The sequence below is a fragment of the Gopherus flavomarginatus genome, chromosome 10, assembly GCF_025201925.1.
Source record: "Gopherus flavomarginatus isolate rGopFla2 chromosome 10, rGopFla2.mat.asm, whole genome shotgun sequence".
NCBI lineage: Eukaryota > Metazoa > Chordata > Testudines > Testudinidae > Gopherus > Gopherus flavomarginatus.
Genome location: NC_066626.1, coordinates 13,015,036 through 13,029,684, shown reverse-complemented (window position 1 = coordinate 13,029,684; position 14,649 = coordinate 13,015,036). Strand labels below are relative to the sequence as shown.

The following is a 14,649-nucleotide window of genomic DNA, read 5'->3' as shown; positions in this document are numbered from 1 at the left end:
CAGAGTTCAAGTTGCTATGATCTGTATGGTGTTTTAGTTTTGTATCTAGAGAATTGTTGGGTACTTGCAAAAAGTGTTTGCCTACCCCCAAAACTTTGACAAATGATGTTTCATACAGAAATGTGCATGGATTAAAAATAGTTCTGTCATCAAAGTATGGAGAGGAAACAATGCCCTGTGACTTAGGAGACCAGCAACAAAATATACGACTATCAAATTGAAAATAGACACAAAACAGTCATCAATTAAAAAATTAGGATTAGTTCACACTTTGCTGTACTAAAAGAAGCAAGATAAATCTGTAACAAATGCTATAGAATGATGTACCCTGCCACACTTACTAGCTACTTTATTGTTTGGCGACATCGTGTGCAAGTATTTACAACAGCTGAAGTCTGAAGGGTAGTCTGAAAAGAACAGATAATTCTGCTGAATGTCAATAAGTTAGTGTAAGAAAAAGAAGAAAACATCACTTTCGTCAGCTATTTCATTTCACAACCAATGAAATGAACTGGTTGGCTTGAGGAAGGCTTGAGAAATGGCAACAATTGTTTTACTTCCCAGTCCTCTATAGGAAGCCACAGATCAGAGCTGAGCATTTTACTGATTCTGTGTCACCAGCTGCCTCCTGCAGTAGATTTAACAATGTTTTAGAAACAATAAAAGGAAAATTTAGAGCTAGGTTTGTCTCCAGTGCAGGCCTAGCTTATAAGACACTATCTAACTCGCTGGCTGGTAAGCCTTGCAGCCTGGCATGGCAGTGATGTATCTCTCCCATTCTGTCTCCGGTAGGGAAAATGGTGAACGTAAGCTACAAAGTTCTCTTTGCTCTGGCCATCTGGACGGTGACAACAGAGGCCTTTCCCAAAGGCGCTGAGAGGACAAAATGCCACCTCGCAAAATACAAATCCCTGCCACCTCGGGAACTGGAGGCCTTCAAGAAAGCCAAGGACAAATTTGTAAGTGTGAAGAACATACACTGGGCAATAAGAGCACTGTGAGCCCTAGGCTGTCATCTGAACAGCGGCCCGCTCTGCATGTCCCTCTGGACTCAGGAACGAAGCTCAAAACCAACTACCAAGAAGGGTTTGGCTTTACTTTTCTGCCAGCTCGAGCACCCTGCTGGCAAGCACCAGGTCTCTAGCACAGCGCCTGCTGAACCCAGGTCCTCTCCTCACTGGAGGAGAATGACAAAGCACAGTTTAAACTTGGTCATGCATACCCCTGTCATATCCCTTGTGAATACCAGCCCTCGGGGTACAAGGGAGACATCTGATGTCAGCATCTCGTCTCCCTGCATCTCCACTGGGATTGCGTGGAGAGAACTGAGAGAAGAACTAGTACAGGTTTGTTCCTGCTCCTGCATAAATGTGGGTGTCTGTTCTTTCCTTCTGCCTCCAGGAGGACATGATGCTGTTGTCAGACCGAAAATGCAGCATCAGGATTTTCCACCGGAACTGGGAAGTCAAAGAGCTGTCGGTATGAAAAATCTCAGCCAAGAGGTACAAGAAGGTCACATTCCAGCACAGGGGTTCTTAAACTGGGGGCTGGGACCCCTCAGGGGGTCGCAAGGTTATTACATGGAGGGTTGTGAGCTGTCAGTCTCCCTCCCAAATCCTGCTTTGCAGCCAGCATTCATAATGGTGTTAAATATATTTTAAAGGGTTTTTAATTTATAAGGGGGGTTGCACTCAGAGGCCTACTATATGAAAGGGGTCACCAGTAGAAAAATTTGAGAACCACTGTTCTAGCAGATGGTTCTTTCCTAACATGTGTCCCTTTCTCACTGAATCTGATCTCACTTAGTGCTTGTGCTAATCTGACACATGGCACTTTGACCATTGATTTTGTAGTCATTGATTTAGTCAGGAGCATGTCAGATCTGACTGTGGCTCTTTCTCAGTGTAAATAAGGGTGTAACCAGGCGGTCTCACCCCCGCAGCGCCTCCTGCTGGTCACTTTAGGAATTAGCTCAATATTCCAGCTCGGAGCACCCTCTGCAGGCCAGTAATCCACCTGTCCCAGCTGGCCCCTGTGTCACTTTCTGGACCTGGTGCCCTTTTACATGGGGTTCTGCCCCCTGGCAGTAACCCCTTTTCCTTAGGGCTTCCCCTCCCTGGGAACCCCCCACCCTCTATCCCCACTTTGCTTCAGTATTGGCTACTGCCAGTCATTGTCTAGCCCCATGCCCTGGGGCAGACTGCACTATCAGCCACTTATCATCAGCAAAAGGGTTTGGACCTGCTGCCTTGGCCTACCCATGGGTTGCACCCTGCAACCCCAGTACCTCTTGGCCTAATCCTAGGCCGCAGCCTGGGGCTTTCCAGGCAGGAGCTCCCCAGCTCCACTGGCTTTCCCCAGCCCTGCTCCACGCTAGGTACCTTATCTAGTTCCCAGCAGCCAGGCCCTACTCCCTCTACAGCCAGAGGAAGACTCTTTTTGCTTCTGGCTCCCCTGGCCTTCTTATACAGCCTTATTGCTCAGTTTGGGGCGTGGCCCCCAGCTGCAGCCACTCCCGCCATCAGCCCAGGCTTCTGGCTCCAGCTCCAGTCCCCTCCTGGGCTGTTTTAAGCAGCAAAGGGCAGGAGCGGGTAACCACCCCGCTACAAAGGGTCACCCCACTTCCTCACCCTCGTGTCCCGCCCCGATACGAAGTGGAGGGACCTCCTGCCACCTCTGGAGGGTGAGGAGCCCCGGTGGGTCAGCCTCTACTCCACCTTGGTCCCAAGGCCCACTGGGGATATCAGTTGGCGGCTCCTTCATGGGGCCGTGAGCACCCCCTCACCTTCAGTTCAGGTGCCTTCTCACTGGCTATAAACTGGTGTCAAGAAAGATATGTGGAGATGAAGCTGTTTCCAATCAGGAGTGATTTTCATATTTCATTTATTGACAAATCAAGAAAGCCTTGAGTAGCTTTAGAAAATCTCCTGTTTCAATCTAGTCTACTCGCCCCTACGCATGGGAATTTCTAGTCCTGTATCTGCACAGCTGTGCATCTTTCTCCCATAGACACTCTCTTACCTACAAGTTTCTCTCCCCAGGTGCACGATAGTCATCCTGGTAGAGAAGGAGCTAGACTTTACCACTAACGTGCTGGAGAACGTTGAGGACCCCAGTCTGTCCAAGCTGCTCTCAAGGCTGCTAGAAATCCTGACGCAGATCAGGGGGGACCTGAGGGACTGTGTGAGTATTCAGTGCCAGATTTCTCTTTCAGTGCCAAATGTGAATCTCTTCGAGGAGAACCCTTAGGAATTCCCAACTAGAGCTGCTTGTCCTTGTATCAGCAAATACTTGCATGTGGCTCTTGCTTTGCGTCCATCCGTATATAGGACATTGAAAGCAGAAGTAGTTGATATGATATGCACAAGGATAGCAGCCTAGACTATGTCAGGGCAAGAACTGCTCTGCACCTGGAAAGAAAGGGCTTTGGTCCACTGTCGGCTGAAATCTCTGGGCACCAACCCATCTGTATCAACTTTGTTTTCAGACCAGACAGACTCATTCTCATCGACACTCCAGGAGGCTGAACAATTGGCTCCAAAATTTCCATGAGAGCAAAGAGACAGTGAGTAGTCATTGGAGACAATGAGGAAAGTGAACTTCCATGCAAATTAGAGATGGAACAAGCCTACTGGCTTCCCATCCAGAGGCCAGAGTGGGATTACTGTAATGTATTCTGTGGTGCCTTGTCCGGTCTGTTTCAATAATCCCAGGACTGTAGTTGTGCACAAATCTAGTAGATCTCAATAAAAAAAGCTTCCTGTGTCTGCTGCTAGACTGACTGTCTCTTCCCGGCACAGCCTGTAAGAAGATTATACCACCAGGAATTTTGACCCTTTGCAATAAATCAGGCTTTTTAGGAAATGAGGGGTGGAGCAGGGAGATTTCTATCATTATTATCTCTTAGATTTTATTTGTAAATAATGCAATAAAATGAGCCTGTTGATCTATTCAGATCCACTGTGCAATGACGTCACAGACTACAGCAACAGCTAATGTATGGTTTGAATTATGTTGCATTTCATGATCGCAAATTCAATTGCAGTTTGCGTGTGCATCTGCTTGTGTTACAGAAATCCACATTCACATTACTCTGTTTCCAGCATTCACCCTCTTTCCACATCTTCTGTGCTTCTTCTAGATATGCACTTGCCTCCTACTTATGCAACATATCCGTGGTGGCTTTAATTTGGCCCCATTCACGCTTCTTGTTGTAAATATTCTCTCATTTCCCAGGAAACACCTAACTGCCTGGAAGCATCTGTGACCCTCAATATCTTCCGCCTGCTGAACGAAGACTTGAGATGTGCAGCCTACATGGAGCTCTGTGTCTAGCATCTGGTCTCTGCAGTGCCCGTGTCCACATCTACTCTACAGACTGGAGAGTCTTTAGCCTGAGAGCACTGCATACATATTGGGAGAAGACGTGTGTGAACCAGGAACATTCATCTTCTTCCTCTGGCTTCTGATCATAGATCCCCAAGCAAACTGATATCATCCTTTTATGCCAAAGAATTACACAACAGTTGACCTCCAGGTTACTCCAATTTCCAGCTGGTACAGCCCTCTAGACTCCTTAGACTTCACAAGGATTTGGTCCTCTGGGGATATTATTTATTGAATGTAATTGTGTTGTCACTATATAAAAGCATTTTAGTCAGAGTAACATATCCCAAAATATTGGAAACATTTAATAAGGTTTAATTTTTTAAAAAACAACACTCCAGTTCTAGGTTTTATACACTAGTCATGGCTTCAGGTCTCTTAGAAACAACCTCAGGAAATGAATTAATATTGAAGTTTGGAAGTTCTTACTGTACAGATCCTCGACAGCTGTATTTATACAGAGTATATTTTTACCTTGCTGCTTCTTTATGTATTACCCAACTGAGAAGAGTAATTGGTTTGTATAACTTCCCATCTTGAACCAAAGTGTTACTTATTATGGATCAGCTATTTATTGTTATGTATTTATCTGTTATGAAGATTGTGCCTTTTTATCTATAATTGTGAACAAATAAAATTGTTTTCCCAGGCCTTGGCATTCCTGTCTTTTAAGCTGTAAACAGAAAATTGGGTAATAAAACCCAGCTCCAATACGGTGCTGTGCAGCAGTAGATCCCAAAGTGCTTGACAAAGGAAGTCATTTTCATTATTCCTGATTTCACAGATGGGGAACTAAGGCACAGAGAGGCAAAGTGCTTGTCCAAGATCACTCAGAAGGCCAGTGACAGAGCCAAGAATGCTGAGAGCTGGTCTCACACTCTAACCACTAGGCCACACTGCCTCCCTCTTGCATTGTGAAGCTGCTTGTTTTTGGATCATCCTCACTGCACTTCCAAACACACAACTAAAAGTAAAAAGAGAGATGTGACTCTTGTCTTTTCTCCTTCCTTTTGGCATTACCATTAGAGCTAGACCAGGGGTAGGCAACCAATGACACGCGTGCCAAAGGCGGCCAGCAAGCTGATTTTCAGTAGCACTCACACTGTCTGGGTCCTGGCTACCGGTCCGAGGGGCTCTGTATTTTAATTTAATTTTAAATGAAGCTTCTTAAACATTTTAAAAACCTTATTTATTTTACAAACAACAATAGTTTAGTTCTATATTATAGACTTATAGAAAGAGACCTTCTAAAAATGTTAAAATGTATTACTGGCACACAAAACCTAAATGAAGACTCGGCACACCACTTCTGAAAGGTTGCCGACCCCTGAGCTAGACAAACGTTCCCTGAGGAATCCAGACTCAGTTTCTGTGGCTGTCGATTCCATAAGAAGCTGGAACCTCAGACCAAACTCACAGGTTGCACACCATTTCAGAGCAACCCTGAGAGGACTTCTGCACTCATGGCAAATTCCAAGCAAAAACTAAGCTCCTACTTTGTGGCTTGCAAAGTTCACATGTGACAAGATTGCAAAACAGACAGGTTCCCACTGAACTGACAGCAATACCCCTGAACTGACAGTGCCGACTCCTGGAGCTCAGTGTAGATTGCTTTCCCCACAACAGCTGCTTTAACTACACACTGATCGGAGACTTTTAAAATACCAACCGGAAGGACTGTCACATTTTTCCCTGAATGCAAGAGTCATTCAGCTTCGCTCTAATCTCCACTCTTTGCCTTACAGGATGGAGGCCGGATGTCTCCGCTGAATGGTAGAGTTGGCACTGCCACTCTGGTGTACTGTGCTTGACCTGACCACAAAGGCATGGCTTCACTTGCTACTGGCTGGTTTTTGGATGGAACAGGCAGTAATGGATGCTAAACTGTATTATACTATTCAGTCACGAGGTGCTGTGTGCAAAATACCTTATTTAAAACTTACTGAGTCATACCTGGTAGAGTATTAAAGAATCTTATGTTGAACATATCTGGTATATATAAGCAAGGTCTGTAACCAGGCCATTGCTGGTACAGGAGAACATGACTTGTTGTCAGGAGTAAACTAAGAACAGAAACAGAAGGAAAACAGCACCAAAGGTTGTAGACAGAAGGAACAGAGCAAGAAAGGTTGCAGGATCTCATCAACATGCCACTCTTCAATGTCCCAGAGAATGTCTACTTTGGCAAACCTTTGCAATGGACAGGCTGGAAACAATATTTTGCAAGATTTCACATTGCTTCCAAGGTCCACAAAGAAATGAGATATGCAGGTATATTCTTTCATTTATGCTGTGGAGACGCAGGCAAAGTATATCTCTAAATCCTTTGATTTTTACTCAAGACAGTCACAAATAAGACTATGCAAGTATTCTGACTATGGTTCATGCATTCGTTATACATTAGAGATAAGTGGTTTATGAAAGCTTGAGAATTCAAGAGCCATGGGAAAATGTTGAATGTTTCATAAGAATTCTGCATACTCTGGCTGAAAACTGTGATCGTGGTAATGCAAAACATGAAATATCAGACAGTCTAGTTATTGCATTAACAGATTAAAAACCTTTCATAGGAGCTACCACTGAAAGATTTAATCTTAGCCACAGCTATTCAAATAACAAAGCCATTGGAGCTGGTGAGACAGCAAAAGCAATAGCAACTCGCTGACTTGAAAAGCAAAAAAACTAGCTTAGAAGCTGTTAACAGATGCAGCATGAGAATTAAAAGTCATTATCAGAGAGCTCCGTGACTAAGAGGGACAGATTCAACCTATATCAACAAGGTGTGGAAAAAGTCATAGTCCAAGAAATGATGCATTTTCAGCCAGAAACACATGGTATACTAAATGCACAAAATATGGACATTTTTCACCTGTTTGCTGCATCAAAGCAGTCAGGGAGTTGATCATATTACAGACAATTAAGAGTCATTGTTTCTGGGATCTATCACTTGGCATAATATAGACCCTGCCCGGTGAGTGAAACTAAATATTTTTGGCAAGACTGTTGATTTTCAAATTAACTCAGGAACTGACATCACAATCATCTCAGTTAATTAAAAGGATCCAGGGGAGCAAGACGCTCACCAGGCATGACATATATAGGCTAAGTGCAAGTTAGACTGGGTTAGACGGTTCTGAGATAGATGCAGCCAGAAACAGTCAGAGATGTGACTGGTATGAGAGGACAACAGAAGAGGCGGTAAGGTTGAAGAAAGAAGTATTCTATAGAGTCTTTGTCAACCAGCTTCTCTGCCCAATAGGCCCATGCACTCACAGCCCAACTGCAACAATTCCTTACTAGGCCTGGAAGAAATGAAAGGGGGCGAGTTCCCTCACTACAGTGGTTTGAACAGTTACAAGAAAAGATACATGTGCTGGTTCCAACTCTGCAACTTCGGCCACTCCTCATGCTGAATACAAGTGTATCCTTGCCCTGGGGGTGACTCGGGCCGAGACCTTGGCCTGCCCTTGGTAAGCCGTCCCTTTGTGGAGGGAAATTAAGTATTGGCTTGTAGGTCCCACTGGCCACAGTTCAGACTTGTTGCTGGTGATTTAACTGGGAGTCTCTGTGAATTTTCTTCCTGTTGGTCACCTGTCAGAGCCTCTGTTGCAAGCTACCTGCTAACAAACCCCTCTTGACACATAACCCTTATTTATGTCAGTACCTCTGAAAACACACAGCCCCTCCCCAGTGGTGAAGAAGAGTCCTTCTCTACACAAGTGCCCTGGCTCTGGAGTACCATGGAAGGCTGCTACCTCTGTGCCTCCACCCTCCAGTCTCTGCTGTTTCCCCCAGGCTATATTGTACTATTGCTGCAGTTTCTAATAATCTCCTGCCAGCTTCGGCCTGCTCCCCTGCGACACTCCCATTCAGCCTGGCCCAGCTCTAAGGCTGCTGGTTCTCAGCATCCCTGGCCCAGATCTCAGACAGCCTGTGGCTGGCTCTTTCTCCTTGCTGATCAGTGATGACTCGCAGAGTCACTCCTGAGAGTGGGGGAAAAAGTGAATGAAAAGGCTGCTCACTAGATTATTACAATAACACAGCAAACCTGGAAACTGGGCAATGCTAAGATTAGAAACAGAACTTGCCTACTCTAGGGCAAGGAAACCTTGCATCATTTGGTCATGATGTCATGCAGAAGTTCCCTCACCTGGGAATCTCTGGCAGTGGTAGTGGCAGGAGGGCAGAGGGTTATGAGCTAGATGCACCCGCCGTACTTTCACTTTCCAGTTTACATTGATCAAGCAGCAACATTAACGTGCGGGTTTTTCTCTTTTGACTAACGGAAAAAAAGATTTCATTTTGTTTTTTCCTAGAGAGTATAAAAGCAAGAGCAATGGAAAAGAGAGGCAACATTCACAGACCCAAGGGAGGACAAGCAACCCTGAGGAAGAAGAAGGGACTAAAGCGATTTCCCAGCAAACATGCTCCAAGGTACGTGCCACTAAGTCTGGGGTTTCTATCTAGCATCTGAGCTAACTAGACTGATCTGCCGTGATCTACTCTGAAGAGTGAGGCTCAAACATTATCCATCCCTCTAAGTATCTGACCAGTTTAGTTTCTATTATTAGTGCTGGGGGTTGTAAATTAAGAGGCCTGATCTGAAAACATTTGTGAATAAAAGAGTTGAGTTTGCTCAACTGTGATCTTTGGGGTCAACCTACCAATATATATATATTTGATTGTAGCCCTCACCTTCCTGCACCCCTTCTTCCCCCACTTTGTCAGACTGTTAACAATACAAGTTATACTCCTTGTAATCTGGAAATGGAGTGATGCGTGGAATTCCCCTTTCTGATTCAACAGGAAAAATGATGGGTTGCAAACTGCTCCTGGTCCTGACCCTATGGACAATGTCTACAGAGGCCTTTCGCAGAGGTGCTCCAATGAAGAAGTGCCACCTCTCAAAATACAAGTCCCTGCCACCCCGGGAACTGGAGACCTTCAAGAATGTCAAGGACAGATTTGTAAGTGCAAAGAAGACACATAGGTAGGGCAATAATAGTAATGTGAGTGCTAGGCTGTAGTTTCAACAGCAGCCTTCTATGCATATTATTATGGGCAGACAAAATAAGATGGGAGGCATATGCTTAGGAAAAGTTGGGGTATAGAGTTGCAGATAAAATAAAAGTCTCTCTGTCTGGATCTTCTTTTTTGGTGATTCCCCACCCAGTCTTAGTTAAGAAAGGGCAAAGCTCAGAATGTTCAGCTCCAGCAACAATTCAGATATTTGGGGAATGGGGATCATAGATGTGGAGAGAGTTATGTACAGGGCAGGAAGGTGGAAACTGATCTAAGGCAGAATCACAGATTAGACAATAGCAGGGAAAGAATGGGATTCTTACTATTAGAAAGGAGCTAGGAGAGAAAGTAGAGACAATCTGTCTAAGTGGGTGCTCCTGATCCGAGTCAGGCTAAGGAAGCTAGGGCCTGGCCAGCTCAGATTTCTTATAGAGTCAGTCGTCCTTAATCTTAAATCTCAAAAAGTTCTGAAAGGGGTTCAAACTCTGTCCTGAGTTATCATCAAACCTAGAGAATGAGACCCAGGTTTTAACTATCTGTGGTCTTTCCTTTCCAAAGAAAACTGAGTCTGGTCCCTTAAACAGACATTCTGAGGAGCCCAAATTCATGTCATGCCATCAAGCAGCATTAGAGAGATCAAGTCACTTATTTTTAAGTTGTGCAAACATTCCATGTTAACTAACGCTGAAGCTGAGGAAGTGCACCACTCAGCTTAGTGCTTAAGTTATCCTCCTTGTCAAGAGTTAAAGGATGCCGGTTCTCAGTTAAACTCCTGCACAAATGCAGTTCACAACGTGAAACCAGCAAAGCAATATGACAAGAGTGTGTTATTGACATCTGTCCTGTCTTTGGCACCTTCTTGGAAAGAGCCAGGACTCTAGGACAGCAGTATTGTTAGGGGATCAAGGTGTTGAGTCAAATTCTGCCAGGATTTTGCACCTTTGCTTGTCTCAGCGGGATTATATGATGTAACTGAGGGCAGAATTTGACACTTTCTCCCCTGCTTTGCTTCCTTTACACATTTCCCTGTGTTCTCATTTTGTGCCTCCAGGAGGACATCATGCTGTTGTCAGACCGAAAATGCAACACCAAGATTTTCCACCGGAACTGGGAAGTCAAAGAGCTGTCGGTAAGCAAGACCTCTGCCAAGAGAGACGAGGTTTCAAAATAGCACTTGCTTCTTTCCAAAGTTGCAGTACTGTCTCTTTCCAAGCTAGATTCTGATTTCAGGTGATCCTTTTGTAGATTCAGAATAACATGGACAGGGACTCCTCCACACCTGTCTTTTTCATCTATTTCCAGTCTGAACTTGGTTAACCTCCTTCACATAAACAGCTCCCAGTTGTGTGGCAGGAAATCCTCAGTTTCTGTGTTTTTGTTTCCCACGAGAGAATGTTTTAGTTCTCTAAAACCATATCCACATCTATGTACAGCCTGTCTGAAGATCCAGAAACCGTTCTCCAAATCACCAGCAAAAAAAAAAAAAAAAATGCTTGCACTGCCCAAATATGTCTTCAGACTTTTGTAACATAAAAAAAGTTTGAGATGGATCTGAAGCATAAAATGTTGTTGGATTCCAAGGAAGGAAGGTGTAAGTAACAGAGTCCAAGGGTTCATGACTAGCAGGCTCTGTGTGCAGAGAGGATTCATACCTCCCCTGCATCTTAGGTCTCTTCCCATTGGCCATGGCTTTGGAAAGTCTCCTTAAGCAAGCCACTCCTACCTGCTGCAAACACAGACATTCCTTATCTCCATGTCTGCCATTCCCCTGGACACACTGTTTTACCTGCACATTTTCTCCCTAGGTGCACGACAGAGTGATCCTGGTAAAGGAGGAGCTGCACCTCATTATTGATGTGCTGGAGAACATTAGGGATCCCAGTCTGTCTGAGCTGCTCGGGAGGCCATTAGAAATTCTGAAACAAATCAGAGAGGACTTGAAGAGCTGCGTGAGTGTTGGATTGCAAATGTCTTTTGCCACAGTGGGGCTGGGAGTTGTCTATTGAACTCCCAACAGCACTAATTTCTTAAGTGGATCCAGGATCTAGTAATCCTTGTGCCACTAATTGTGGACTTTGGTTTGCACTCCTCTGTATAACAATGAAAGTATCTGGATTACGTAGCTGCTGTGTGCCTTGCTCATATAAATAATCTAATTAGCTAATTAACTTGATTAACTAATTAGGGACAGATGATGCCCGACTGCTCTGCTACTGTGCAAGTGGGTACGTCCTCATGTTTGGCTCCTGGGGTGTAGTTTGGTATCACTGCAGACACTGTATCTGTAGCATAGCTCCTGTTGTTTCCATGCACCCCCCAGAACATCGCAGTGAGGTACGGAGGAGCCGGGAGGAGGCAGACCCATGGCTGGCTGCATACACTGGGGGAGTATGCTGCACTCCTGCTCAGCTCTGGGGCATGTTCTGTTTCTATTAAGTGGAGTTCCTCCCAGAGCTCTTCTGGGCAGTACAAGGCATTCCTCCCCCTACAGAGAGCTATTCCCACAGATCTCAGTAAAGCCCTTAGTTAATGCTTCAAGCACTTCTGAAGTTGAAAAATACCATACAAATGCTTGGTATTATTAATAGAACACAGCAGGTTAACATGGAATCCACATGTCTAAAGAACGAGATAAACTCAATCAAACCAATTTGTGCCTCAGGTCTTGTACCAAGAGGAAGGAGGCTCAGCCACTGTTCCTGAAATCTCTACTCATGTGCTCTACTCTGCTTCATGTATTGATTTTCTTTTCAGACCAGACATCAGCCTGACAACCATCAACGCTCCGGGAGGCTGACTAGCTGGCTCCAAAAATTCCACGCAGCCAAGAAGATGGTGAGTACATTTGGCAAACACACATGACGAACTTTCATCACATGTTAGTGGGAACAAATCTATACAGAATCATCAGCTCCATTCCCTTCCCATGGGGCCACAGCAGGATGGTGCCCTGTATATTGTCCCAGGCCTTCTGCAGTCTAGATGTCTTGAGGCTGAATTAGTTCAGAAAGCTGGTAAATCTCTCATATCAGAAAGGGTCATTACATCTGCTGCAGACTATAACAGACCTGGCATCCAGAAAACAGCCATTACCTTGTGGCCTAGTTTGGGTCCTTCCATAGGATGCAAATAGCAGAGTTTCACGTGGTGTCTGATCCTCCATTGCTTTGCACCTTATACTTGATGCAAAGTATTTATATTTGTGAAAAATGCTGCTGAATCTGAAATTTGCCCTCCCTCACACTGTTGGTAGAGCTTTACACCAACTTGCTATTTGCTTTGAAGAGGTGTAGATGCTGGGCTGAGAAATGGGAAAAGAGGCTCAGAGATAATTCGTTCATACAGATCTGCCAATCCTAGGCCTTCCTAGGAATCAGATATAGCCAAAGATAATACCCTTCAAATTTGCTATTACCCCAGATCAACCTCACTGGTTAATGTAATAGACTACAGCACATGTTGTTATATACTTAGAATTACAGCACATTAGAGCACCATGTAAATGAGTATTTCCTTAGGTTAGAGTGTTTGTAAGGTCTTGTCTACACAGAGACATCCAGGAAAATTAATCTGAATTAACTAGAGATGTGAGTTTGAAGTGGATTAGTTAAACTGCACTAAATCTCTATATGGATGCTGTTATTCAGAGTTAAAGTTATTTCTGGAAGTGAAGTGAAGTGACCAAATTAAGACCACTTTAATTTTGAATGAGGATGTTTACACGGGGATTTAATGCCATTTAACTAACTCATTTCAAATTCACACAGTTAATTCAGAATATCTTTCTTAGATGTCCCTGTAGACACTGCTCTGTTCACCCTTTTTCTGCATGCTCTGTGATCCCTATTTATTTGCACCTCCCACCTCCATCAGGCCCATGGTAGCTTTCACTGGCCCATTGCTAACCAGCCATTCTCTGTTACAAATGCGTTCACTCCCTCTCTCCTATCCCAGGAAACTCCAGGGTGCCTGGAAGCATCTGTGGTCCTCAATCTCTTCCGACTGCTGAATGAAGACTTGAAGTGTGCAGCCTACATGGAGTCCTGCACCTAAACACCAGGTCTTTACACCGTCTCACCTCATGCATCTAATCAGACACTGCAGAGCCCAGCAAATGGGAACCCTGAATCCTTCCTACAGGACACTGTATTTTAACCACCTTGGCTCTTTCCACCTTGGTATTTTACCATGGATACCCTCACCCATGATCTCTGAACAAAAGATTCAACAGACCTCTCCGACTCCAGTTGCCAGTAACTGATTGGTTCCAGGCCAATTCCTTAACTGCAGCTAAAGTCTAGGGCCTGTGCCCCCTGAGATCAATGGGAGATTTATTTCAGGGTGATTAAAATTTGGCTCTGGGGGATAATATTATTTATTGTTTTGGTTTATTGCTACACAAAACTATTTGCCAATAGTATGTTAAGTGTTGCCGTTATTTATATTAATTTAAAGAACTAGTTTTTTCACCCTGTTTCTTTGATTTACAGACTAGGGAGTATTTCATTAGTGTCTTAGAAAGATGCTGGAAAACACAGTAATTTTGATGCATGGAAGGTGTTGCTGTATTAGACAGATTCTGAGAATCTATTTTTGTTTCACTGGCTGACATCATGTTAAGCCATCTGATGCCATCCTTATTTAAACAAATCTGATTTTTATTTAAGTTATTTATTGTATCTATCATGTATTTATGTGCATATTTATCAAATGGACTGTTTTTATAATATTTAATGTAAAACTGGAAGATGTAAAATAAAAAGTGAAATGATACAAATTGACAGTTGGCCCTCTGCTTGCTGACTGCAGTATGTTCTCATCTCATCACCTCCAAAAATAGAAACCAGCAAAAGTGATTAGAGGCAGGGAAGTACTTCCAGATAAGGAGAAATTGGGGACATTAATACTGCTTAGATTAGCTGGATGGTGAGAGGGGACATAACAAAGATACTTAAAATAATGAAAAGTATAAAGTTATAGGTATGTTCCCACTATAGCACTTTTTATATGCATTTTGCATCACTTTGCATGTGTGTAAATGACACTACATTGTTCAGGAAAGCAGAGGATCAAGCCTGGACTCTCTAAATGTTGGTGAAGTATCATCGTCTTCCCCATGAGGATGAAATTCTGGAATTAAAAGCAAAAAATATTTTGGCTCTGAAGGACATATTCCCAGTTTGATTTAAAGTGACAGTATTGTCAACCCCACAAATTCAAAAATCATTAGTCAGGTCCCCC

At 43.9% G+C, this 14,649-nt stretch overlaps 1 protein-coding gene and 1 pseudogene across 1 annotated transcript; both read left to right on the top strand.

Annotated features, from left to right (window-relative positions):
* The first annotated feature begins 797 nt into the window (after positions 1-797).
* On the top strand, positions 798-5,036 carry LOC127030164 (interferon lambda-3-like; annotated as a pseudogene).
* Positions 5,037-8,810: 3,774 nt separating this feature from the next.
* LOC127030174 (interferon lambda-3-like) lies at positions 8,811-13,461 on the top strand. Its single transcript, XM_050916240.1, has 6 exons — positions 8,811-8,820; positions 9,193-9,353; positions 10,460-10,537; positions 11,214-11,357; positions 12,163-12,243; positions 13,363-13,461. The coding sequence occupies exons 1-6, from the start codon at positions 8,811-8,813 to the stop codon at positions 13,459-13,461; spliced, it is 573 nt and encodes a 190-aa protein (XP_050772197.1).
* Positions 13,462-14,649: the final 1,188 nt, after the last annotated feature.

Coding starts and splice junctions, on each gene's coding strand:
- LOC127030174 (XM_050916240.1), top strand. Junction 10,538..11,213: donor GGGAAGTCAAAGAGCTGTCG/GTAAGCAAGACC, acceptor TTTTCTCCCTAG/GTGCACGACAGAGTGATCCT. Junction 11,358..12,162: donor GAGAGGACTTGAAGAGCTGC/GTGAGTGTTGGA, acceptor TTTTCTTTTCAG/ACCAGACATCAGCCTGACAA.